Source organism: Mauremys reevesii, linkage group 7 (assembly GCF_016161935.1).
Source record: "Mauremys reevesii isolate NIE-2019 linkage group 7, ASM1616193v1, whole genome shotgun sequence".
NCBI lineage: Eukaryota > Metazoa > Chordata > Testudines > Geoemydidae > Mauremys > Mauremys reevesii.
Genome location: NC_052629.1, coordinates 64,945,188 through 64,970,056, shown reverse-complemented (window position 1 = coordinate 64,970,056; position 24,869 = coordinate 64,945,188). Strand labels below are relative to the sequence as shown.

Here is a 24,869-nt window from a genome sequence, read left to right as displayed (position 1 = left end):
ACATGTACCCTGCCAGAGCACTTGGTGGAAAGGAGCATTGGTGTGAATGAGACTCCGCCCCATGTGTTTGCTGGGGCCTCTGGGGAGGGCTGGAGGACAAGGCTGGAGTGAGGCAGGAAGGTAGGAAGCAGGAACAGGTGGAAAGGCAGGGTTCAGCAGTCAGGCAAGTAGGCGGGGTCCATAGTAGCAGCTAGTCAAGATTCCTCTATTTGCTCAGACAACTTCATGTGTCTTTTTCTGGTTTATATAGAGCTTCCCAGCCAATCAGTGGGGCTGGACATCTCCCCCAGTCAGGAGCTTTGTGGGTGGGGCCCTTTGTGAGGTAGAGCTTTACTGGCCCCCTTCTCCAGTCATTCAGGTGAATTGCTGGGTAGTGGCCATGGTCTGAATACTGTCTGGGGATGCCTGGGTTCGAGGCCTGCCATCCTTCACATGATCCCCTCTCTTAGGGCACCCTTTGTGGGAGGAGCAGTTGGGAGTGGTGAGGGAATTGGTCCTGAATGTGGGTTGGAACATCCATGAGTGTCTGCCAGGAATGCATGTTAAACAGTCTTTGACCAGAATAAACCAGATGGGACTCAGGCTCCCATATCGGCCTTATCAAAATGCTCATGCCGTTGGCTTTTTCCAACCAAAAAACATTGTCGGAAAAATTGCCAACCAGCTGTTGGCTGAGCACCCTCTGCCCAATAGCAGAGTTGGGGCCCTTGGGTTGGGTACTTGGAGCTGCCCCATGTGATGCTGTCTCTGTGGTCTCTCTCCTTCAACCCAATTTCTCAGCTCTGTGTTTTGGATGGACAGTTTTTGCTCCTCTCTGCTAACCTGGGGTCAGTCACTGGGGGGAGCGAGTGTCTCTGCATTTCAGTCTCCCCTGGCCCTGGCTCCTCCATCATTCCTCTTGCTTTGTGCTTTGTGGCCCCCATTCTCCGCTGCATCAGAGCAGCGCTTGGACATAGCGGAGAGTGGGAGTGCAGAGAGCCAGTGGCAGCTTCCTGCCCCTTGGCTGCCCAGCCCTGGAGAAGGTTAGACCAGAGGGGACTTACTGTAATGTCACCAGAATAAGCCTGGGCCCACAACACCCTGGCCTGCCCCCTCCTCCCATTGATGTAGGGAGAGGGTGTGGAAAGTGGCTATGCGATCAGAGAGTCCACAGTATGGGGAGCTCTGCTGGGAATTTCTAGCTGCTCCACGCTGCATAAGAGGCTGTATCAGACCAGAGAATCTGGCCCAGTGTCTCCAGTGTCCCACTTCTCCCTTGGCCTGTGGTGAGAGTTTTGCTTGGCTTTGCGCACATCTCTGTTGGTGGTCCGATGCCAGGCTGCCAGTTGTGGGCAGGGAGCCATGGTTTGCTGTTGCCTTGTCTCTGTTGGTGCCAGTCACTCATGTACTGGTCTCCAGTGTCATTGGTTCTGGAGTTGGAGAGGAGGCGAGTTTTGGGGTGCGACTGTACAGAAATGAATGAGGCCTTGCTCCGGAGTGAGCGTGTGGCTTTGGGTTGGGGGGTGTTTGCTGCTGGGGTGGTACCAAGGGGCTGGTGTCCTCGTGCAGTGTTGGTCGGGGATCACAGCTGTTATTACCGTGAGTTCAGGGCACAGACTTTGTTGGCACAGTTGCTTTTGGGAGTTTTCTCCCAGTCAGGATGATCGGCTGTTACCATTGGGCCCAGACCTCACTCCTTATCGGAGAAGGAGTTGGGTGATGCTGCAGAAGGTCATTAACCAAGGGCTGTGTTCATCCAGTGGTTTCTTTATGGCACAGGAGGTCTGTAGGGCTTCTCTGGCACTGTAACAGAAAGTCTGCAGCTCCTCGGCCACTTCCACACTACAAAATTATGAAGACCTAACTTATGTCACATACAGCCTCCGCGGTTATTAAATCGCTTGTGTGTGCACACTCAGCTTCTTGTGTCAGCCGTGTGCATCCTCACCAGGAGTGCTTGTGTCGATTGCATTGTCAGCGTGAGGCATTGTCGGATGGCTGCAGGAGGCCAGTAACAATCAAGATAAGCAACACAGCATCTACACTGACACCACATAAACTGAATGACATCGACTGTGACTCCATGCAGCTTGGAGAGGTGGCGTTACTAAATTGGCCTCGAGAGGCACTGACATGGGCGGGAGCCAAATTGAAGTGAAGACACTTCCACAGCTAGGTCAATGCGAGGCAGTGTACGCCGACCTAAACGTGTAACGTAGACCAGGCCTCCATCCATCTGGTGAAGCGTGCATGTAGCACACATTGTGTTCAGCTGCTGCTGGGTGCCTGCCGGCAGAGAGGACTTTGGTCAGGACACGGGGACCCTTCAGGGCTTGACTCTGAACTATCCTGGGGTTTATTTTCCAGGTTATCCCTCATTGGCACATTCTCCTGTGGGCTGCCATGAGAGGACACTAGTGTAACCTGCTGGGGAGTGGGTGTGACAGATCCCCACCGTGCTGATCTGCAGAGGCTATGTGCCTGTTACAGCCCCAGCTATGCAGCCTTGTGCTTTTTGCCCTGGAGGTCCCCACTTCAATCCACAGGGTGCTGACTGTCACAACAGCAGGACCCTGTCACCAGCATCCTGCAGACACTGTGGCCCCAGTGCTCGGCTGCCTGGTTCCCCAAGTGAAGGGAGGGTAGAGTGCTTACCCCAGGTTCGCGCTGGGGTTTGACCACCTCAGGTGCAGGGAAGGCTTTTGGGCTGGTTTCTAAGCTCCACTCCATCCCATTTACATTGCTCCTGCAGAGCTTTAGGGACAGAAAACTGCCCTGACAGGCCAGCAGGCTATTCCCTTTGCACAGTGACTCCCTGGCAGGTGTGGACCTGGGTGTGCCGGACGTATCTCATTTCCTCTTGGCCTTCCTAGAAATAAGGTGCATGTTTTTAACAGCAAGGATAATTAACCATTGGATCAACTGACCAAATGCCATGGTGAATTCTCCATCACTGTCAATTTTTAAATCAGACTTGGATGTTTTCCTACAAGATCTGCTCTAGGGGCAGGGGCAGGTCTCCAGCCTGTGCCGCATGGGTGGTCAGACTAGATGATCACAGTGATCCCTTCTGGCCTTGGGATCTATGACACTGTGAACATGAATCCCCTGGTTGTGACGCAGTGCCCAGGGCTGTCAGCCTATGCAGGCTCTGCTGTGCCTCTGCAAGCTAGCGATGGGCACGCTCCAGCCACTGAGTCCTCCAAACGTCCCCTGGAGTGTCCAGTCCTTGTCCACTGGACACTCACAGTATTCACAGATACACTGCTCCCAAAGGAACAGTGACTCCAGCCTACCAGTTCCATCTCAGATCACAGTTCTGCTTAACACACACCACCTAGATCTGACTATCGTGAAAACAAGTACAAGTGTATTGAACAAGGTGTAGAGAGTCAAGCAGCAGCGAGCCAAAGTATTGGAAAGAAATGGTTACATGTAAAATCAAATCAAAACACACCTCTAGAGTTCAGATTGAATTAACAAGGTGCTGTCCTATCTAATTCGTTGTACCTCACACAGTCTTTGCAGCATTTTCCAGCCTGGCTGGCTCTGACCCCCACACCTCTTTCCTAAGATGGAAGATGCTGAGCTTCTTGGCAAAGGATACTGGCTGTACCTCAGTACTCCCAGTTACACCCCAAGAATCCATTGTCTTTGCTTGTTAACAGGTCACCCCCTGCTGGTTTTGTATTTTCCTGCAGCGTTCCTCTCCTAGGTTTTGCACTCTTTTGATTAGCATCAGGCTCGGTAATGCAGGGAGGCCTCCATTGTGATACATACAATGCATGGGACACACCTGACCAGCCAGAGAGATAAGTGTCTTTTGCCCCTGCCTGAACAGAATCTGTCCAAGCCCTGTCACTTCCTGGTGGCCTGCTTTTAATGTCGAGGCTTTAAGGACATCATTCCCACTATAAATGCATAACTTCTTAACTATTACCCATATGTGCATTTCACTATGACTAGGAGGACCAGTGGGCTACTGGCTCTCTGAAGAGACCTCACATGCCACTCTTGGTGAATTATTAGGGATGTATCTCACCCAGGGGATCCCTGTAAAGCTCCATGCATCCCCTCTGCCAGCTGGCATCAAGAGGCGCCTGGGTCACTCTTGGTATAGGGAACATCCACCATTAAACTTTTCTGTTGGCGTCTCACTACTTGCATCATATCCTAGTATTTTTGAAGTGTGTGGGAGAGGCATGGGGCCTTGTGCTCCAGTCATCACCACCCAGTGGCATGGTACCTAGGAGGCTGTTACCACTGTGTAAATAGCAATCACAGGGCTCTCTAATTTATGCTGTGCTCCTGGCAACCCCCTAGGGTAAAGGGGGATGGCTTAAAGCCACCTTTGCTCCCTTCCGTCCAGTTCTGAGCCAAGCACAGCTCAGCCAGACCTAAGATTTTGGCCCCTTAAATTTGAATTGTTTAGCAGGGACCCAGGCAGAGGAATCTGTTCCATGAGGGTCAGTCAAGTCTCAGTGTACGTAGTGGAAAGAGCAGGGCTGAGTTTAGCTCCCTGACTGGTGTGCATGGTTTGTGTATGTACCATACCGTTCTGGATCGGTTCATGAATTTAATCAGCTCATATGTTTTCCCACAGATTCAATGTTGTAGTGGTTTAAGATTCAGGTTTCGGTGCCGGAATGACTCCCTCCTGCTGGAGCAGGGTGCTGTGTTGTAGTGAGCCTATCCAGTGGCTCTCCCTGCTGGAGGGTTCCAAGGTTTTCGTCATCTGTGGCAGTGTATAAACAATCATTTTACCATTCAAAGCATGATCCTTCCTCACTGGCTGTGTGGCTGGGGATTGCCTGGCTGCTCTGCTGGGGACTCTGTGTTGCTATAAGGTGCCTTGTGCCCTAGTTTGCATTCAGAAAGGTCTTTTGGGTGCCCGGTTTTAGATGTGAATTGCTACCCCTCCACACCACGGGCTGCAGTCATGGCTGTGAGGGACTCCCTACCCACTGCTCCCCACAGAACTACACCCCTTGCGCTGGGGGGCCTTGCAGAGAAGGGGGTAGGGCATTCAGAAGTTACTTCTAGTGCAATGGTGCGTCAACATCAAGAGATTGTACTCACGGCTGGCAGGCCCATTGTGTTCCCACTGGCGCCGCTCGCTAACCATCCCTCTCCATTGATGATTTCCAGGTCATTCTCACTCAGCCGGCAAGTACAGAAAGGATGGTCCAAGATTTCACAGGTGACTAGTCACTCTGAGTGCCTCCCTTCTGAGGCCTGGAGATGCCTTGCAGAGACCTGATTTCCAGAGAGCTACTGCTCAGAATTTGCTGAAAACCAGGCCCTCTGAAAGGGCCTCAAGTCAGGCTCCCCAAGTCATCTGTGACAATAATGACCATGGTTTCTGTCTCCTGCTAGCCCCAGCTCAGCCTGGCTCCTGATGGCCATGGTATGTTTTCTCTGCACCACATACCATGTCTGCAGTCAACCACAGCTCGCACTGTGGAATCTGAACGTAGGCCGGCACTGGCAAACATAGGGACCAGAATTTAGGCTCCTAGATCCACACCCAGTCATGTGAGTCAGAGATTGTCAGCGACACTGAATAACTGGCTCCTGCGGGCTTCATTCGGTAGGAGCAGGGGGTACGCAGCACCTCTGACAATCAGACAGCTTATGGAGTTAGGTCAGGGGCGGCTCTAGGCACCAGCAAAACAAGCTGGTGCCTAGGCGCAAAAAAAAAGGGGGGGCAGCAAGGCTGGGGCCCCCCCTCATCCCCTGCGCGCCGAGAGCGCCGCCCCCCCTGGCTGGGGGGGGGGCCGGGGGCGGGCGACCGACGCCTTGCCTTGCGGAGGCCGAGGAGGAGGCCGGAGGGACGACTGCTGCCGCGGGCATGGCATGACTGGCGGCGGGGCGCTCTGCTGCGCTTCGCGGCGGGACTGCATGACGGCGGCAGCATGCCGAGCGAGCCGCCGCGTCCGACGCGTCCGCCCGAGCGGAGGGTCAGCAGCCCCAGCCAGACCAGCTGGTCCCTCTGCCTGTGCGCTCCCGGGAAGTCCGCCCCCATGCTCCCGCCTGGGGCTGGGGCGGCGGCGCCCAAAGGTCCGCCCCTGAGTTAGGTGCCTAGCTTTAGGCACACATGCTAGCAAATGGTGACCTGCCCTGCACTGCTGCATGAATCCGGATGGAGGTCAGGTTGCTTTTTCGCTATTGGCCTCACTACCAAATGAGCAGGACTCTTGGGAGGCCACTTATTGCGGTGCCACTGGGAGCAGAACTCCCTTCTGAAATATGCGGAGCCCTCCTGGCATTGCCAGCAGCTCTGGGCTGGGGGGATTAGGGTAAGAGGAGGCTACAGGTTGCTCTCTCTTGGTAAGAGCTTTGTTGCCTTACTGCTTTTTCTGCCCTCGGCCCCCAAGCAGCTGTGATGATCCATTAGGAAAGCCCCAAACATGGTGTTGGTGAGTCCCTACTTGCGAGTGGCCCAGGCCCATTCTAGAGTGACCAGATGTCCCAATTTTATAGGGACAGTCCCGATTTTTGGGTCTTTTTCTTATATAGGCTCCTATTCCCCCCACCCCCTGTCCCGATTTTTCACATTTGCTGTCTGGTCACCCTAGCCCATTCCCCCAGGCCCTGGGAGCTCAAATACCAGGCATCTTCCAGCAATGAGTCTGCTCTGCTTTTTGCCTATCTGAGCAGTTGTTCCACGCAACCTTGTCTGGCCGTATACAGGTCACCGCTCACTGATTCCTCTCCTCACAGGTGATCGTCAAGACCAGAACAGAGTACCAGCTCCAGCAGAAGAAGAAGAGAAAGTTACATGTCCCTGGAATTAAAAAGCTGAACATAAACCTATACGATGAAGTATCAGAAAAGGTCAAGGTAAAGCATTCTCCTGCCCACACCCGCCTGCCTCAGCAGGGATTGTGGTTTGGGGGAATTGTCTCTCACATTGACACTGAAATGGGAAAAGTGAATAATCCAGATTAACTCAGACCAGGCCTGTTTTAGCCAGGAGAGGGGCCAGCGTGTCATCTCCCGCTCTCTGCCCTCAGAGGAGAAGCCAGCAGCCTGAAACTGGAGCAAGTCAATTTACATTCCTTACAGAACAGTGCATGGGCCGGTCTGTGCTCTCCACAGGCAGGAGGCTGGTGGAGATGCCACCTCTCTCAAGGCCGGTGTGAGGGGGAAAGGGCAGAAGAAAAGGAGGGGTAAGGGGGGGCCTGAGGCTGTAGAACGGTCTGTGCCTGGGGCTGCTTCCTCTTCTGGAGAGTGGAAAGGGTTAACAGTCCTACAGACAGGCCCGGAGGAGGTGGCTAGCATGGGATTCCCTGGGGATGGCCAGGAGGCCCTGGTGCTGACTGGCCCTCCCAGGAGGTCACTGCAGTGAGTATGTCAGGAAGATGCCCTAGTCCAACAGCACAGGTGGAGTGGGGGAGCTGCTCCCTGGAACAGGATCTGGTTTTCTTCAGGAGAAGCCCCCTCTGCATCCCACGGAGGCTCAGGTGGCAATGGAAGAGGGAGAGGGAAATTGTGCCTGCTGGGAAAGGGCTTGTTCAAGGGACGGCAGGGGAGTGGGGCTGTGGGTGAGGGGCAGACTCAGACAAACTGGGTTTGAATTTTCAGTGCTTGGCCGAACCAAGGGCCAAAGCTGGGGCGTTTGCCCATCCCTTGTGCCCCTCCACCGTGGGGTCCCTGGGCATATGGCAGTGCCATGAGCCTGGACACTGCGGGTCCCTGTAGTTCATTTACCTTCGGCTCAGAGGAGAGACAGGATGGAGCCCGGGGACGAGGGGTTTGTAGCCATTTCAGCACAAGGGCGTGGCTATTTGGTCACTGCTGCTGTTCCTGCCCCACAGGCTCACACACCCCCTGGCTCTGACATGCACTTGGCAGGGACATCTGCAGTGAACACCATGTGGACTGGGCAGTGACAGCAGACTCCCTTCCACATGGCTGACGTGGAATGGCATAATACGCTCCATATGAGCCGGTCTCACTGCTACTGGGCTAATTGGCTGTCCCGTGTCTTCTGCCTCCAGACATGCATATTGTTTGGGGGGCCCAAGGCCAAACGTTCTGCAGTGTCTCGATTTTCCTGGTGCGCTTTGTCTCCGGTCCCTTGAGAAGTCACATTGGCTGTTTCTTGTTCCTCTGATTTTCCAGGGTCATTGTCCTTAGCTGCATGTTCTTTAGGGCCCGTTTTAGGACTAATGTGCATAAATGTAGGGTGACTGCACAGCATCTCTACAGAGCCGAGTTAAGGTTGTTTGGATGCTTTTCCATATCGTATTACAATGGTAGGATTTCTGTTAAGTTAAATTTTCCCTCTGAATTTCCTGGGTTTATAACACTTATTTGGGGGATAATTGCACCATCCCTATAATGTTTTTACCCCAAATTACTGATGTACTCTTAGACTTAACTCCATCTTGAGATATCTTTTGGTCTGCAAAAAATCACAACAATTTGATACATCAATAACTATGTTTAATTATAACCTAATTTCTTCAAATGGAGCCTATGCACTAGATTTCAGTGAGTTTTACCTACATGAGAAGTCTGAAGAGGCTGGGCTGTTCTAATAAGGCCATTTGGGACAAGAACATGTCAGATGCAGTATGCTCCATTTCCTAAAGGACTCATTTGTAGTTTAATTTTAAATTCTAAACTAATGAATGGGCACACTTGTAAATTCCCAGGCAATCCGTTCGATACTCAAAGGCTGAGCACTGAGGATATGGTGTGCTCTTCCAAAGAGGATGTGTCCCTGGTATGACTGCAAATCTCAACTCAGCCTTAACTCTGGTGTCCTCACCAGCATCTCCCTGGTATACTGGTGTATTCTGTCCATTGGCCTGGTTCCAGAGGCCCAGTTCTCCCCCAGGGTCCCGGGGGATATGGAAAACTCCCTCTGGCATTATAAAAACCAGGACCATGACCTAGTCCCTCTTCCCCTTCTCTTTGATAAGTCATGTACCTGAATGCAGCATGTGCTGGTAGTGGGGAATTCCTGCTTCCCGCACAGAGCTCTGCAACACATCTCAGCATCAAGGCAAAATAAACAGCCATGAGATCCATGTAGCACTCACCTAGCATTACCTAGGAATCACAATGAAGGGAGTGGGTTGCCTGGCCGCTTCCTGGAGAGACAGAAGGGGCTGGGTTAGAATCCATTGGGTCTGCCGGAGAAGCAAGAGAGAAGCTGGGTCTATTAGGGAGTGGTGGGGCGTGGGGGAAGCCCAAGTTGTCTTCAGAAGCTGTGTGACCCTCACAAAGTTTCTCCTGGCTCTGAGCTCCAGCTGTGAGTTCCTCATACATCTGGGAGCTGCAGAACATCCCCGCTCAGAGCAGGGGCGGGGGGTCGGTCCCAGAGCTGGGTGAAAATTTCCGGCCAGAATTATTTTACTGAAAAAGGCAGATTTAGATCAACCAAAACATTCTGTGAAAATGAAACAAAACATTTAGTTGGACTCAAAACCATTTTTGGGGGAACATTTTGGTTAGGGCAGCGAACTGGAAAATCAGGTGTTTGCAGAGCTCTGACCATGCCCCCATCTACACTGTACAACCTCTGTGGGATCAGGGAGTTTGCACTGGTGCAGGTGATGGAGAGGCCAGAGGCTGAGCTGCCCACAGAGGCTGGCTCTGCACAAGTGACACAATCTGGAATGGGCAGAGATCCCTGTCTTTGCTGTCTGACTCACACCTGGGCCCTGGTGCTTCAATGCAGCTGTAAATAGCAGCTCTCACACTATGAGTCACAGCCAAAAATAGAACTTCAGAACCAACAAGCCAGCCCCCTCCCCGGAAGCTTTCTGTTGGAGGAAGCCGGGAGAGCTCTTTGGAGCCACTGGGTATAAGACAAATAACATCAGGCCTTGTGCCACCCAGAGCCAGCCAGGCAAGGTCTGGAAGTGAAAATGAGCCTTCCCTTGCTGACTTTCTTTCTTCATATCCATGCAGACTGGGTGCCTGGCCTCAGCCGGTGTGCCTGAGCTGGGCACCGTGACACTACCCATGCTCTGCAGCACCAGCGGGCATTTCCATCCCACGCTGTGGAAAAAGAAGCGGCTTTATTGAGTGATTTATAAATGATGTCACACACGTTCTGTCAGGGCCAGTTCCTGGGGCCCGTTTCTCTCCCACCAGGGTATGAGTAACTTGCCAGTGACGTCACTCTATCTACTTATCTTGGGCCTAGATGTATTCCCCTCCCCACGGCTGCAGCTGCAATGGCCATTTGCTTCCCTCTGGAATCCATAGAGTCATAGAGGCCAGAAGGGATAGTTCCAACCATCCAGTCTGTCCTCCTGCCCACCACAGGCTAGCGAGCCCCCCACCTGCCTGTGACTCCTGCAGGAAGCCCAGAACATACAGTGGAGTTAGAGCAAATCCTTTAGAAAGAGATATTCTTTCCAGACTCCAAGTGACAGAGAACCCCCCATGTCTCTCGGTGAGCTATTCCAAGGGCTAACTAACCTCCATTTAAAATGTGCTCCTTATTTCAAGTTTGTCCAGCATTAGCTTCCACCCACTGGATCTTGTTCTGCCCTTTTCTGCAAGATTAAACAACCCTCTATTATTGGAAATTTCTGCCCCAAGGAGATGCTTGTAGACCATGATCAAGTCACTTCTTAACCTTCTCCTAGATAAATGAAACAGACTGAGTTTCTTTAGTCTCTCACCGCAAGGCAGGTTTCCAGACCTGAATCATTCATATCGCTCTCTTCCAAATCCTTTCCAGTTGGTCCAGTTGATTAGAAATGCAGACACCAGACCTGGACGTGGTATCCAGTGATGGTCCCACCAGTGCCATATACAGAGCTAACACCGCCCCTCTCATTGTAAGGTCTGTGTGGACACCTGGCCTGGATACGGTGACAGGCTCATCAAGGCAGGGTACCCTCTCTCATTGTTTGTCGATGTCTTCAGGTTTGGGGATTTTTGCGAAAAACACACAAAATGTCTTCATCTGGGCTCATGCCAGCTGTTCTGTTTTGTTCCCTTTCCTTCCAGCTGACGGGGTTGATTCTCATCACGATGGCCTTCCTGGCCTGCCTGCTCATGCTGGTCATGTACAAGGCACTGTGGTACGACCAGCTAAGCTGCCCTGAGGGCTTTGTGTTTAAGGTAAAATGACCCCTGTCTCCCTCCAGCCTGTCTCAGTTATCGCCTTACTGATGGTGGTGCTGGGAAAGGAAGGACACTGCCATCTCCTCAGTGTCAAATGTTTGCATTATGCTGTGCCCTGGCTTGCATTCATGGAGCTGGGCCCCCGGACCCTCAATATTGCTGCAGCCAGGAGGAGGAGTCAGAGAGAGAGAGAATGCTCCATTTTCTTGCCAGTAGCTACTGCACCTTTTCTTACCGGTCCTCTGTACCGGCCCGTACCGGCTTACTTTCATCTCTGGTCACAGCCCTGATTATTGGCAGTGCTGGGTGCCTTGGCTGCAGTGAACAATCACATGCCTGTTACAAACAAAGGAATCAAGATAGTTAAGACCAAAGCAGATTGTGAAGAACTTCAAAAAGATCTCACAAAACTAAGTGATTGGGCAACAAAATGGCAAATGAAATTTAATGTGGATAAATGTAAAGTAATGCACATTGGAAAAAATAACCCCAACTATACATACAACATGATGGGGGCTAATTTAGCTACAACGAGTCAGGAAAAAGATCTTGGCGTCATCGTGGATAGTTCTCTGAAGATGTCCACGCAGTGTGCAGAGGCGGTCAGAAAAGCAAACAGGATGTTAGGAATCATTAAAAAGGGGATAGAGAATAAGACTGAGAATATATTATTGCCCTTATATAAATCCATGGTTCGCCCACATCTCGAATACTGTGTACGGATGTGGTCTCCTCACCTCAAAAAAGATATTCTAGCACTAGAAAAGGTTCAGAAAAGAGCAACTAAAATGATTAGGGGTTTAGAGAGGGTCCCATATGAGGAAAGATTAAAGAGGCTAGGACTCTTCAGTTTGGAAAAGAGAAGACTAAGGGGGGACATGATAGAGGTATATAAAATCATGAGTGATGTTGAGAAAGTTGATAAGGAAAAGTTATTTACTTATTCCCATAATACAAGAACGAGGGGTCACCAAATGAAATTAATAGGCAGCAGGTTTAAAACAAATAAAAGGAAGTTCTTCTTCACGCAGCGCACAGTCAACTTGTGGAACTCCTTACCTGAGGAGGTTGTGAAGGCTAGGACTATAACAATGTTTAAAAGGGGACAGGATAAATTCATGGTGGCTAAGTCCATAAATGGCTATTAGCCAGGATGGGTAAGAATGGTGTCCCTAGCCTCTGTTCGTCAGAGGATGGAGATGGATGGCAGGAGAGAGATCACTTGATCATTGCCTGTTAGGTTCACTCCCTCTGGGGCACCTGGCATTGGCCACTGTCGGTAGACAGATACTGAGCTAGATGGACCTTTGGTCTGACCCGGTACGGCCTTTCTTATGTTCTTATGTTCTTATGACAGCTTGCTGGAGAGGCTCCCCCACAAGTGACAGCACTGTTGGGGCAGAGCTGAGGCAGAAGGTCCCCCCATCCTTCCTTCACTTTATAGCCCCCCCTCCCTTCCCCCATCTACCACCCAGACCATGTTGCCTCCCACGCTGACACCGCTGAAACTAATAATCTAGGTTTACCCCACTCAGGCAGGCAGGATTTGGCCCATCTAGCACATTAAGGACATCTGAGGCTTTTCCCCACTAGGATAAAAGGCAAGTTTTAAAGACATGCTCCCTAGCAGACTTAACTAATATGTTCTCAAACCCTAGGGCAGCCGGGGTAGGCTGCAGTTAGGATTAGCTGGTCAAGGTGAACCCTAGCGGGGAGACACCAGCAGACATGGGTTAAAATACAATCTGCCCTGCCTGCACAAGGGTTTTAAGGGTTTGTTCAAAGGGGCTAGCTGCTGTGTTTAAGCATACGCTTGCTGTCCTGGCATGGAAAGGCCCTATCTGATGTAGGACAGCAGCCGGGACCCTGCTACTAAATCATTTAGAGGCTTTTGAAATTCCCCACCCTGCACCTTCCCAGGGTGGGCCCAGCCTTTCTCTTGTCCTAACTGTGTGTGCTTCCTGTGGGGAGAACGGCTCCACAAGACTGGGGACCCTTCAGCAGCTGGAACCAAATCTGCATGAGATGTTTGCATTAAACCCCAAATTCAGGGGAAAACACCTGGCTTCAGGAGTTTGGCATGGTCAAAAATTCTCAGTTGAAATGATTTTTGACAGAAATGGGGGTTTGGGTTTTTCATGAAAAGTGCCTGTTTTCTGTGAAAAAAACAGATACTCCTAAAATGAATATTTCAATCTGGGGATCCTGATGCAGGGCCTCATGAGAGTTGTAGGTCAGATGCCTCAAGTCCTGACTGCTTCATGTCCTCTATGGGCCGGGCTTCCTGACCAGATGATATCTCCCATAATGCAATGCAGCCACAAACTCCCATGATGTGGCTGCCTCCCAGCACCAAGAGGGGGAGCATGGGGGATGTAGGCAGGCCAGGGAACCCAGCACATATAGGGGAATGGTCACTGAGGCAGAACTCGAAGCCCCTGTTTCCCAGCTCGGACAATTGGACAGGGAGCAGAATTCTGCTTCCTGATGCGAATCCAGAGGAACCCGTGTTGTCAGTGGAGTTATGTCAGTGTAAAGAGACACCGCCCCAGGGAGTGGATCAGCAGGCACTGCAGGGGGTCGAGTTATCTGCATCCTTTCTCTTGCCGCATGGAAGAGCATGACCCAGCACAGTTATTGGTTACAAGGGAGCTTGGGGCCCAGCCAGTGTCAGTGCTCCCTCTGCTTTCTAACCAAGGCCTGTAGGTCTCTTTTGCTCATGGTGTTTTCTGTTCTTTTCCCCAGCATAAGCACTGCACTCCCTCCGCACTGGAGATGTACTATTCGGAGCAGGAAGTGGGACCCCAAGGAAGTCTCTACACAGCCATTAACCACTTAAATCAAGGCAAGAAAACCATCCCTGAACTGCCTTCCCCTTGGTTACCAGTCATTAATGCCTTGAAGAAATCTGAGAAAGGCAAAGAGGATCTGGCTGGAATTCAGCAGTAAGGGACAGGAGCCAGACACACCTGGACTGTGGTTCCGGGAGTGCGTGTATTAACTTCAAGGAGAGTATTAACCCATTCAAAGCTAGTTTTGTGTCCCAAATCAACCAACAAAAAGACAATGCTGAAAGGGCGCCTAGAGCAGGAACAAATTGTTTTCTTTCTAGCACAGAGAAGAGATTTTGCTCCATTCTGAGAGATGCCCCTTCCCCCAATCTCTTGAGCATAAAAACGTCCAACGGTTATTCTTTGCTTTTCTTTATTTCTGTATTTATAATGGGGGCTGCCAGGGGAATCTGTCGGGGCAGCGGCCGAGTAGCCATTAGAACGCCATGCCACGCCAAGGCTGAGATAGTGTTTTTCTGCACTTCCATGGATAATTTGAGGTGGACTGAAGTAATACTCTTCTTCGTGCTATACAGGGGTTAGCTTTTGTCTGCACACATTGCATTAACCCCAGAAGGACCTTTTGGTCCCTGTCCAGTAGTGTTTCGTTAATGGTTTTTCGACACGGTGGTTGCTGAGTGCCCATGACCTTCTTCATGTCAGGAGGGAAGAAAATAGGCTATGGGCAGACCACAAAAATAGCAACCTTTTAGAGCAGCTAAGTGCTTCAGTGTTGCTATCCAGTGCTGTATGGAGGCAAATGTTAACACGCATTGCACTTTAATTTGAGTAAGCTTTTAAATGTCATTTATGCTTCGCTAGTCTCAGTTGCAATTTGATTGCTAATTACCAGGCTAAATCTGACACCATTTAATTACATTGCTGCTGGCTAGGGTACCTTTTTTGTTTCGTCATTAACATATCTTCAAGTCTGTAGGATCTGGTTGGTGTGAAATCACTGTGCCACTCTCGTTTGCACCATGTGTTTGTGTGTGTGTGTGTGTGTGTGTGTGTGTACTGCTTTTAGGCCCTCGCATTGTGGAACATCATTGGCGATTTTACACCACTTTGTACATTTTTATAGAGATTGTGATTTGTCACCTTGCAGCAAAGCACTTCCAAGTGTCTCCAAGTGCCAAAATGAATGTGGTGATCAGCAGCTTTCCTGTAAGTAAAAATAAATGTACATCTTCACCATGGCTTATTCATTCTTCTCCTGGTTGTAATTGGTTTTGGGGTTTTTTTTTTGAGTCTTTCTTTGCAAGAGCTCAGCAATGCTGACAGCTGTGCCAAGTCCAGCCACCTAACACGGAAGTGTAAAAAGTGATAATCAAATGCACCGTCACTGGAGCACGGTCCTGCGTCAGGAGCCCAGTGCAGTAATAGCTCTGGCATGGGGGAAAGTGCCACGGAATTTAATAGCTTTAGAGTGACCTAGATGTTAAGGCCAGATGGGACCATGCTGATCACTCAGACTGACCTCCTGTATAGCACAGGGCAGAGAGCCGCACCCAGAGACTCTTGCAGCCAGCCCAGAACTCCTGGCTGAGCTAGGGCATGTCTGATTTCAAGGAATGCCCCACACAATTGACCTCCTTGTTGAAACATCTGTGCTGTTAAATATTTCATTTGCATCCACAGCTCTAAGCTCGCCCACAGGATCTTGGTTTTGGGTTCAAAGCAAATCTGAAAAGGGCCAATTTTGCTCATTTGGAGTCTGAACCCAGACTCTGTCCAGACTGAGCCTCAAAATCAGCGCCCAGACCTTGGCCTAATCTAGATTAAAACACTTCCTTACTCCCTTTCTGCTGTGGGAGTTGCTTGTAAAACAGAGTGGTTGGGAAAAGGCCCAAAGAGAACCAACCTCCCCAGCCTTTCTGCAATAGCAACAGGCTCTTGGCACCTCTGAGGCTGCCAGGCGCCATAGAGAAGGTTCACAATACTGCAGGGTTGTCAAGGTTTTTCAGTGTGTGCCGCTGTGTGGGCTGTCTCTCTCACTAACCTCTGGCGTCGTTCGTTATTTTCCTCATTTGGCACTAGGACAAAAGTCATCCGTGACTGTGACACTCTCCTGGCTCTGATGCTGCACAGCACTGTACAAAGGAGCCCAGTATTGTCACCCTGTTTCACAGAGAGGGGATGTGGCAGAGTTAGAACTCGAACCCACGTCTCCTGCCTTAGCCACTGGCCCATATGCTGCCCGTGTTATCTGGCTGTTCCCTGGAGCAATGGAGAACCCCTAGCTCCATGGCGCTGACTCATGTAACAGCTAATGCAGTAACATAAGACCTTTCCAATCATCAGTGTGCCCTCTCGGGCCTAGTACAGTACGGCAGGAAAAGAACAAACACTCCCTCAGCCAGCTGCTAAAGTCACTTCCTGCACCTTTGGAGTTTGTCGGTGGGTTCTCCGTCTGGTTTTCTTCCTTTGCCAAAGACGACAGACCAATCCAATTGCAATCTCTCCCCGTGCGCAGACAGAAAGGCTTTGAGCTGTACTTGGCAGAAAGACTTTCCAAGTCTTGGTAAAAGAGCCCAGCTTCTTGAATCTGCTTTTGATTTTGCATGTTTTCATTGGTCCTTCCATATGGTAACCTAGAAGAGAGTCCCTCATCATCTTGCCCTGGGCTTGCAGCCAGGGAGAGCTCACTCTGGGCTTCTGGGCCCGTCATTCACCTGTGGGGGAGACACCCCACTCTCTACAGTGATGAGTGAAGATCAGGATTCCCTGAGAGGCTCTCTGGTCTGCCAGCTGCCTTGGATGTCCCTCCCCAACAGGGTTTGGTATTTTTCATGTTTACATGGATAACCCTGCTCCCAGCATCTGCTGAACTCCTTGTCCCCAAAGCAGAGTTCAGCGTGCTTGTGCCAAATGCTGGTTGAGCTGGTACAGTCATGCAGAAGTTGGGAGCAGGGGGGTTTCAGGCAGGTGGGAGATATGCACAGCTTGCAGAAGTCTCCACTTCTTACTCTCTGAAGAGCACCATGCAGGTGCCGTGAGAAGGGCTGTGACTAGGAAGTGGCTCCCCTTTGGAGTTCCAGGCACAATCCACATGAGTCTGTGCTCTGTCCTCTGGGCTGGCTGGTGAATGAGGAGTTTTCTGCACTGGATACAGATAATCTTGCTGAACCTCAGGGCTGGTGGAGAACCAAGAAGTGATGAATGCTGCTAGCTGCATTTTGTCCTGTATGCAGAGATTATAGCTACAATTCCCAGCAATCTCCCCTTCTTTTTCTCTTCTGCAGAAATTCCATGGACTTGCACAAATTTCAGGCCTTCATAAATAAATAATTCACAGTGGAGAGAGCTAAATAGCAGGGTCCCCCAAGGATCTGTACTGAGACCAGGGCTGTTCACCATATTCGTAAGTGATCTGGAAAAAGGGGTAAACAGTGACGTGGCAAAGTTTGTAGATGTCCAAAGCAGACTGTGAAGAGTTACAAAGGGGTCTCACAAAACTGGGTGACTAGACAACAAAGTGGCATCCGAAGAAGTGGGTATTCACCCACGAAAGCTCATGCTGCAAAACGTCTGTTAGTCTATAAGGTGCCACAGGATTCTTTGTTGCTCTTAAAGTGGCAGATGAATCACTCAATAAATTGCCCTGTTCTGTTCACTCCCTCTGAAGCCTCTGGCACCAGCCACTATCAGAAGACAGGATACTGGGCTAGATGGACCATTGGTCTGACTCAGTCTGGCTGTTCTTATGTTCCTATTTCTTTCTATGTACAGTTACATTTACATGTAAATAGACAGGAAATAGCAATAAGTACCTGATACTCCATGTAATGACATGAGTGCAGTAAGAAACCAATTTGAAGTACTCTGCTCAGAAATATTCACTGACAGAATACAATTATAGATGTGAGTACACAGCTCAGTCAGGAATTACACAGGAACAAAGGTTCACTTTCAACTGCTGTACATTTCCAAGGGGGCCTTGTAACACTTAAACATCAGGCCTTTTCCCAGAGTTGTTTCTCTATCTGTGCCTAGGACCACGTCTGTACAAAGGAAATTGAAGTATCTGCCTGGGAATTCCATGTCAGTCTAGGAAAGTGTGGTGGGAGGGTGATTAACAGGCACTGGCTGCCATGAACCAAGTTAAGCCATGGGATCAAACTTTGGTTTGTAGGATTTTGCGATAAATACATGTATCAAAAAGAATAACTCAGCAGTAATTACCCTTTGGCTGCCATGTAGGTAATGTACCAGGATTCTTACAAATATGTGTTCAATATGAGACCAAAGGGGTAACATTAAGTAATTCAGGCATTAAAGTGACGTTTCTTGTTATGTGCAATAGTGTTAATTACAGGTATCAAAAATTAGAACCACCCTGAATTACAAAGAAACTGTACTGTGATCAGTGTCCCTGTATTTCATGGAACTAAATAATAAAGTCACTACTCCAAAGAGCTTAGAGCACTGGAGTTACAGGCGTTGTTATTCACCTTGTACTCAGATATCTACTGATTCTTTTCTTTGGGAAAATGCTGGGTTTTAAGAAGAAAACATACTCCGAACAGACAAAGTAGATCCAGTCCCTTATAGCTGAAGAGCCATGCACTGCAGCTGAGCTCTCTATCATGCAGTTCCTACACTTCCTTCCCTCTCCAGAAAACAGGGACATTAACACGGAACACTATTCACTTTTCGAGTATGGGGCTCCTCCCTCTCTGAGCATCACCCTGTTATACACAGGCTCTGTCCCACTCATCCCACAGAATGTTGTAAGAATGGGGATCACATATGAAAGCCTTCCTGCTGCATATGCATGTAGTCCATGCTTCCATGAGCTGTCTCTAGGGTTGCCAAGCGAATGGCACACCCAGTCGAAAAGGGACCCTGGCGGCTCTGGTCAGCACTGCCGACGGGGCCGTTAAAAGTCTGGTTGGTGGCACAGCGAGGCTAAGGCAGAGTCCCAACCTGTCCTGGCATCACGCTGCGCCCCAGAAGCAGCCAGCAACAGGGCCGGCTCCAGACCCAAGCGTGCGCTTGGGGCGGCATTTTGCCGGGAGGGCGGCAGGCGGCTCCGGCGGACCTTCCGCAGTCATGCCTGCGGGAGGTCCACTGGAGCCGCGGGACCAGCGGACCTCCCGCAGGCATGACTGCAGAGGGTCCGCTGGTCCCGTGGCTCCGGTGGACCTCCCGCAGGCATGACTGCAGAGCGTCCGCTGGTCCCACGGCTCGGGTGGACCTCCCGCAGGCATGACTGCGGAGGGTCCGCTGGTCCAGCGGCTCCGGTGGACCTCCCGCAGGCATGACTGCGGAGGGTCCGCTGGTCCCGCGGCTCCGGTGGACCTCCCGCAGGCATGACTGTGGAGGGTCCGCTGGTCCCGCGGCTCGGGTGGACCTCCCGCAGGCATGACTGCGGAGGGTCCGCTGGTCCCGCGGCTCGGGTGGACCTCCCACAGGCATGCCTGCGGATGCTCCACCGGAGCCGCGGGACCAGCGGACCCTCCGCAGGTGCGTCTGCAAGAGGTCCTCTGGAGCCGCGGGACCGTCGACCGGCAGCGCGCCCCCTGCGGCATGCCGCTGTGCTTGGGGCGGCCAAATTCCTAGAGCCGCCCCTGGCCAGCAGGTCTGACTCCTGAGTGGGAGGGTGGGGGCAGGGTGCTCTGCGCGCTGCTCCCACCCCGAACACCAGCTCCACACTCCCATTGGCTAGGAACAGCGGCCAATAGGAGCTGGGGTGGGGGGTGCCTGTGGGTGAAAGCAGCGAGCGGAGCCTCCTAGCCACCCCTTACCTAGGAGCTGGATCTGCTGGCTGCTTCTGGGGCGCAGTGCAGAGCCAGGATAGGCAGGGACCCTGCCTTAGCCCCACTGTGCTGAAGACCAGGAGCCACCCTAGGTAAGCCCACGACCAAGCCCCTGCCCCAGCCATGAGATCCCCGCAAACCCAGAGCCCCCTCCTGCACTCCAAAACCCTCATCCCTGGCCCCACCCCAGAGCCTGCACCCCCAGATGGATCCTTCATCCCCCCGGTACCCCAACCCCCGACCCCAGCCCAGAGCCTCCTCCCACACCCTGAAACGCCCATCCCCAGCCCAGAGCCTGTACCCCTCCTGCACCCCAACCCCCTGCCTCAACCTGAAGCCCTGCACTCCAAATCCCTTGGCCCCACCCCCCCAGCCTGGAGCCCCCTCCTGCACTCCAAATCCTTCATTCCCAACCCTACCCCAGAGCCAGCACCCACAGTTAGCCCTCACCCCCTCCAGCACCCCAACCCCTGTCCCAGCCTAGTGAAAGTGAGTGAGGGTGAAGGAGAGCCAGCCACCAAGGGAGGAGGAATGTAGAGGTGGGGCCTCTGGGAGGGCGTGGCAGGGGACAGGGCCTTAGGGCAGGGGCAGGGCTAGGGGGTTGTTTTGTGTGATTAGAAAGTTGGCAACCTTAGCTGTCCCACTAGGCCAATGAAATGAGTAAGAACTGCCTGGCAGAGTAAGGAGTGCAGGGTCAGGCACAAATTAATCTGAAAAGTTCACTGGGGAAAATCAGTTAAGGTGTAGGCTGCATAGCAGAATAAACAGACCCTTCAAGTGCCGAGGAGAACTCACTTCTCCATGTGCATCACACAGCCATGCTGGACTGAGTTAGAGGGACATGCTCAGGGCTCTGTTTAGCATGGAGATCAATGCTGCTGAGAAGGCAGGCTGTTAGATTTACAATGCAAGGAAGGGGCTGAGGCACAGGAAAAATCAATTTGAAATGGTGCATTTGCAATACAAGCAAACATTGGCTACTCTTTGAACTACTGCTGAAGGAGGCCACAAGGGAAAGCTCTGACTTTGGCACATCTGGCTTAGCTACACCAGCCCACCTTTATTGGTTAATCCTCGGGGTTCATAATGACTGAGAGCTGAACAATCGAGAGCACGGGTCAGCTGTTTAAATATTTAATTTAACACTGGCCAAACATCAGGAAGCCTCTGGCCATTTCACATAAGACCCTCATTGTTCCTATAATCATCAGATGGAAAACCAACCACACCTTCACAGCTTCTGTTGTCTGAGATTTCTGAGGCCAGGTCTACACTACAAAGTATTTTTATCATGGCTACCTCGGTCAGGGGTGTGAAAAAAATCACACACCCCTAGCCATTATATCTATGCCATCAAAAACCTCCACATAGATGCAGCTGTGCCAACAGAAAAGGGCTTCTGTCAGCATATCCAATGTCATAAGAATGGTGTTATTATGCTGGGCAAAACCACCTCCTGTTGGCATAAGCTGTCTCTACACTAGAGGGCTCTGCCAGTACAGCTAGTATAGATGATAGCTGGACTGGCAAAAGAATGTGTTGTAGACAAGGCCTGAGACTCTAGCTGCATCAGATCTTGAAACACATTCATAGAGCTGCCTGGAAAGCAGGAATTTTTCCCATGGGGATTTTTGAATCCCCTTTCAAGATTTTCTGATTGTGAGTTTCCAAGTCTTACACAGGAGAATTTGAAAAAGTAAGAAAGACGAATCAAACCTACATTTTCTTACTGCTTTGCAACCATAACCAGTTGGAAATCAGTCAGAAAGTGGAAGAAAATGGGTTGCCCACACTTTTTCTCACTGTGGAGTTTTCCTGCTGGAATTCCAATTTTCCCACGGGAAATTGTGTTTTTGATGAAACCATATTTTCCATCAGAAACGTTTTCTGCACAGAAAATTCTGACCAGTACTCCAAATTGGGGGTAGGGAGTAGATGACTAAAGAGAACAGTGAGCTAATGCTAATGGAATCAGAGTAAATGCTCTAAGGGTATGTCTACACAGCAAAGAAAAACCCGCGGCTGACCCAGCGCAGCGAACTCACACTCACAGGGCTTTGGCAGCAAGACTGTTTCATTTCTGTGCAGACTTCAGGGCTCAGGTTGGAGCCCGAGCTCTGGGAGCCTCCCACCCCTGCAGCATCCTAGAGCCCTGTCTCCAGCCTGAGCCTGGAAGTCCACCCTAACAGCCCCTCAGCCCAAGCCCCGCAAGCCCGAGTCAGCTGCCATTGACCCGGGTTTTTCTTTGCTGTGTAGACATACCATAAAGGGCCACATTTTCAAAAGAGCCTCAATTCTGCCGCTTCTATGACTGCAGCTGCAATTTTGCACAAGTAACTATTTATGGCTGTGATTTTGCACATACAGTCACATATGCAAATAACAGAATGCAGGAAAGAGATTTACAAAGCTGCCTAAGGATAGGAATTAATAGAAACTGGGCACCTAAATCCCCTAGGTGTCTTTGGAAATCCCAGCCAGGATGTCTAGCTAGCTGGTATAAAGGAGCAATTTGTAGTTAGAAGCCTCACTTTGAATATTTGCACTTGCCTTCAAATGACCGTGCCTGCAAAAATTGCAGCCAGCAGGAACTGTGAGAGTGCAGCTGCAGGAGCAATCTTAGAGGATGTCTTTGGAAATTGCTCTCTCTAGGCCTTTTCCCACTGCTAACTTTGATGATTCTAGGACACTTTACTACAGTGAAAGAATGGACCGTCCAAGAGCCAAGTGAGATCCATAAATATGAACCGGGACAATACGAAAGCAAATGCTCATGGAAACTCAGGGCCTGGCAGGGTGTGACTATACTGCATGGTAAGTCTGATGCATCTGTGTGCTGGGAAATTAGCTCAGGCTTCAGACTCATTCATGACTCAGGGATGTCCTTCTTGACATCCCCCTGACAGCAGTGGAAGTTCACACTGAAGGGAGAGAAGCAAATGCTGCCTAGAGTGGTGAGGTGGGACACAGCCAATCAGAGCAGCTGCAGGTAGCAGCCAATCTGGGCCCGGCAGGCCCCTATAAAAGGAGCTGCAGGAGAGTGGATGGTGTGCTGGCTGGCTGAGGGCGCTATAGGACCTGAGAGAGAGCAGTGCTGGCAGAGGCCAGGGAGGGACCTGAAGGCGCTCTCGGCTGGCTGCTGGGACTCAACCAGGACAAGGCCCTGAGGTAAGGGTGAAGAATGTGCTGGGGCCATGGGGAAGTGGCCCAGGGAATTGTAGCAGTGATGCTGTTTATTTAAAGACACATAGTGGGTGGCTGCTATCTATAGGGTTCCTGGGCTGGGACCCAGAGTAGAGGGCAGGCCTAGGTCCTCTCCACTGGCCACTGGGAAAGTGGCTTGGAATTTGAAGCACCCCAGAAGGGGAATTGAACTCTTTTAGTGGCCTAGCTGAAGAGCTGAGGCCAAAAAGGCCCAAACAGGTGAAGAGTTTCCAGGGAGGGAGCTGTGGCGGATGTAGCCCCACACCAGGGTTGGGACTGCTTGCAGAGCAGGGACAATTTGAGAGATCCCAGAACGGGCTGAGAAACAGTTCAGACCAGGATACTCTGATAGGTCCTGCTGGACTGATTGAGAGGTGAGCCCAGAGATAGGGCTGAAGATTGAGGGACCTTATAGAAGGTGCTGAAATAGGCCCCCTATTGGATGTATATCCTGGAAGGGGTTTGATTTTTATCTCACATTCAGATTGTGTGACTTGTCTGGAGGGCTGAGTCATCAAAGACCCACCACAAACAGAGAGAGAGAGTGCAGGTGCACACACTGAGATGGGGTGCTTGTGAGAGGGGAGTGTACCCCATTACACCACCTAGGTGTGTATTATAATAGTCACTCTTCTTGTCCTATAATTGCATAGGTGTTAATGGGCTACTCTGCCTGGAATGGTCCCTTACAATGTGTGCTAACTATTTATGCTAGACAATTTGTTCCACTTTGTACTCCTGGGGGAATTCTGCACACAATATTTGAAATTCTGCAAATTTTATTTGTTAAAATAACACTATATAATCACACCAGTTTCAATTATTTTGGTAATTTATTTCAAAATACCTGTCAGCAAGTATGTCTGTAGCAATATAGACACACAAATTCCCTGCACGAGTAGAGTTAAAGAAAGTCCTATGACAACCCAATTCCTGTTTCTCTGTCCCCCTTACCTCTCCAAGCCCAGCCAGGGGGCCAGACACCTGCCCCACTCCCTCCCAGAGCACAGCCACAGACATGCACCCCCTCCTGCCCCAGAGACCAGGGATCCGGACGAAGAAACAGCCTGATGCTCGGTCCCAGGCTTGCATGGAGTTTCCTGCATGCCGCCCTATCCTTCCCTCAGGGAATGCTGGGAACTGCAGTGGCCAGGAACCCTAGCTCCCTCCCGGCAGTGTCTTCTGTGTGTGAGCTGGGATCTGCTGGGTCCAGTGGCCCCTAGTGGTGGCCAGCAACACTGCAGCCCATTTCTGTGGGGGAAGGAAATTCTGCATGCACAGCATTAATTTCTGCAAAATTCTGCATTGCACAGTGGCGCAGAATTCCGCCAGGAGTAACCTTGCTTTTTGCAGAGAAGCTAGGTGTTCCTTTCCCAGACCCAAAGAAGAGCTATGTGATTAGAAAGCTTGTCTCTCTCACCAACAGAAGCTGGTCCAATAAAAGATATTACCTCACCCACCTTGTCTCTTTCATACCTTGGGACTAACATGGCTACAACTACACTGCATACAACAATCACATACTGTTTTTTTCCATGGGACCCCTGCTTCATTCAGTGCACAGGGTGGATGGTGCTCACTTACAGAGCAGCTATTCAATATTTTGTTTTATTCTTATTGTTCAGTGTATGATTCTAGGCCATATTTACTGCTCACTATTCAAACCCTGCTCTGAAGACAGATGTATTAATTTCTTCATGAGAGTCTACTTAGTAGGAAGACATTTTACATTAGAAATTGATTGTCTGCCCATTTTGGGCCTCTATCATTGACCTGCTGAGTGTGATGCTGCAGTGGTGGATTATTCAGTTATAAAATATGCATAAATATGCCGGTGCAAAAGGCCAAGCAAACGAGACCAGATTATAGTGCTTGAGCACGGCTGTAGTATACTATGTTAACTCAGCTACCCTATGAAAGTGCAGAACTAGGGCTGCCTCGCAAGCTATTCTTCCAGAGCAGACTCTACTGTACAACTAGCTTGGACTGTGAGGAA

The 24,869-nt window shown here is 50.7% G+C and overlaps 1 protein-coding gene across 2 annotated transcripts in view; it reads left to right on the top strand.

Annotated features, from left to right (window-relative positions):
• The window catches only part of CALY (calcyon neuron specific vesicular protein), a 35,681-nt gene extending 20,022 nt beyond the window's left edge, over nt 1–15,659 (top strand). For both annotated transcript variants that reach the window (XM_039481428.1, XM_039481426.1), the window contains 3 exons: nt 6,703–6,822; nt 10,960–11,073; nt 13,822–15,659. In XM_039481428.1, the coding sequence (XP_039337362.1) occupies nt 6,703–6,822; nt 10,960–11,073; nt 13,822–14,025 (438 nt within the window). In that variant the 3' untranslated portion in view covers nt 14,026–15,659. The remainder of the gene's footprint in view (nt 1–6,702; nt 6,823–10,959; nt 11,074–13,821) is intronic.
• The last annotated feature ends 9,210 nt before the right edge of the window (nt 15,660–24,869 follow it).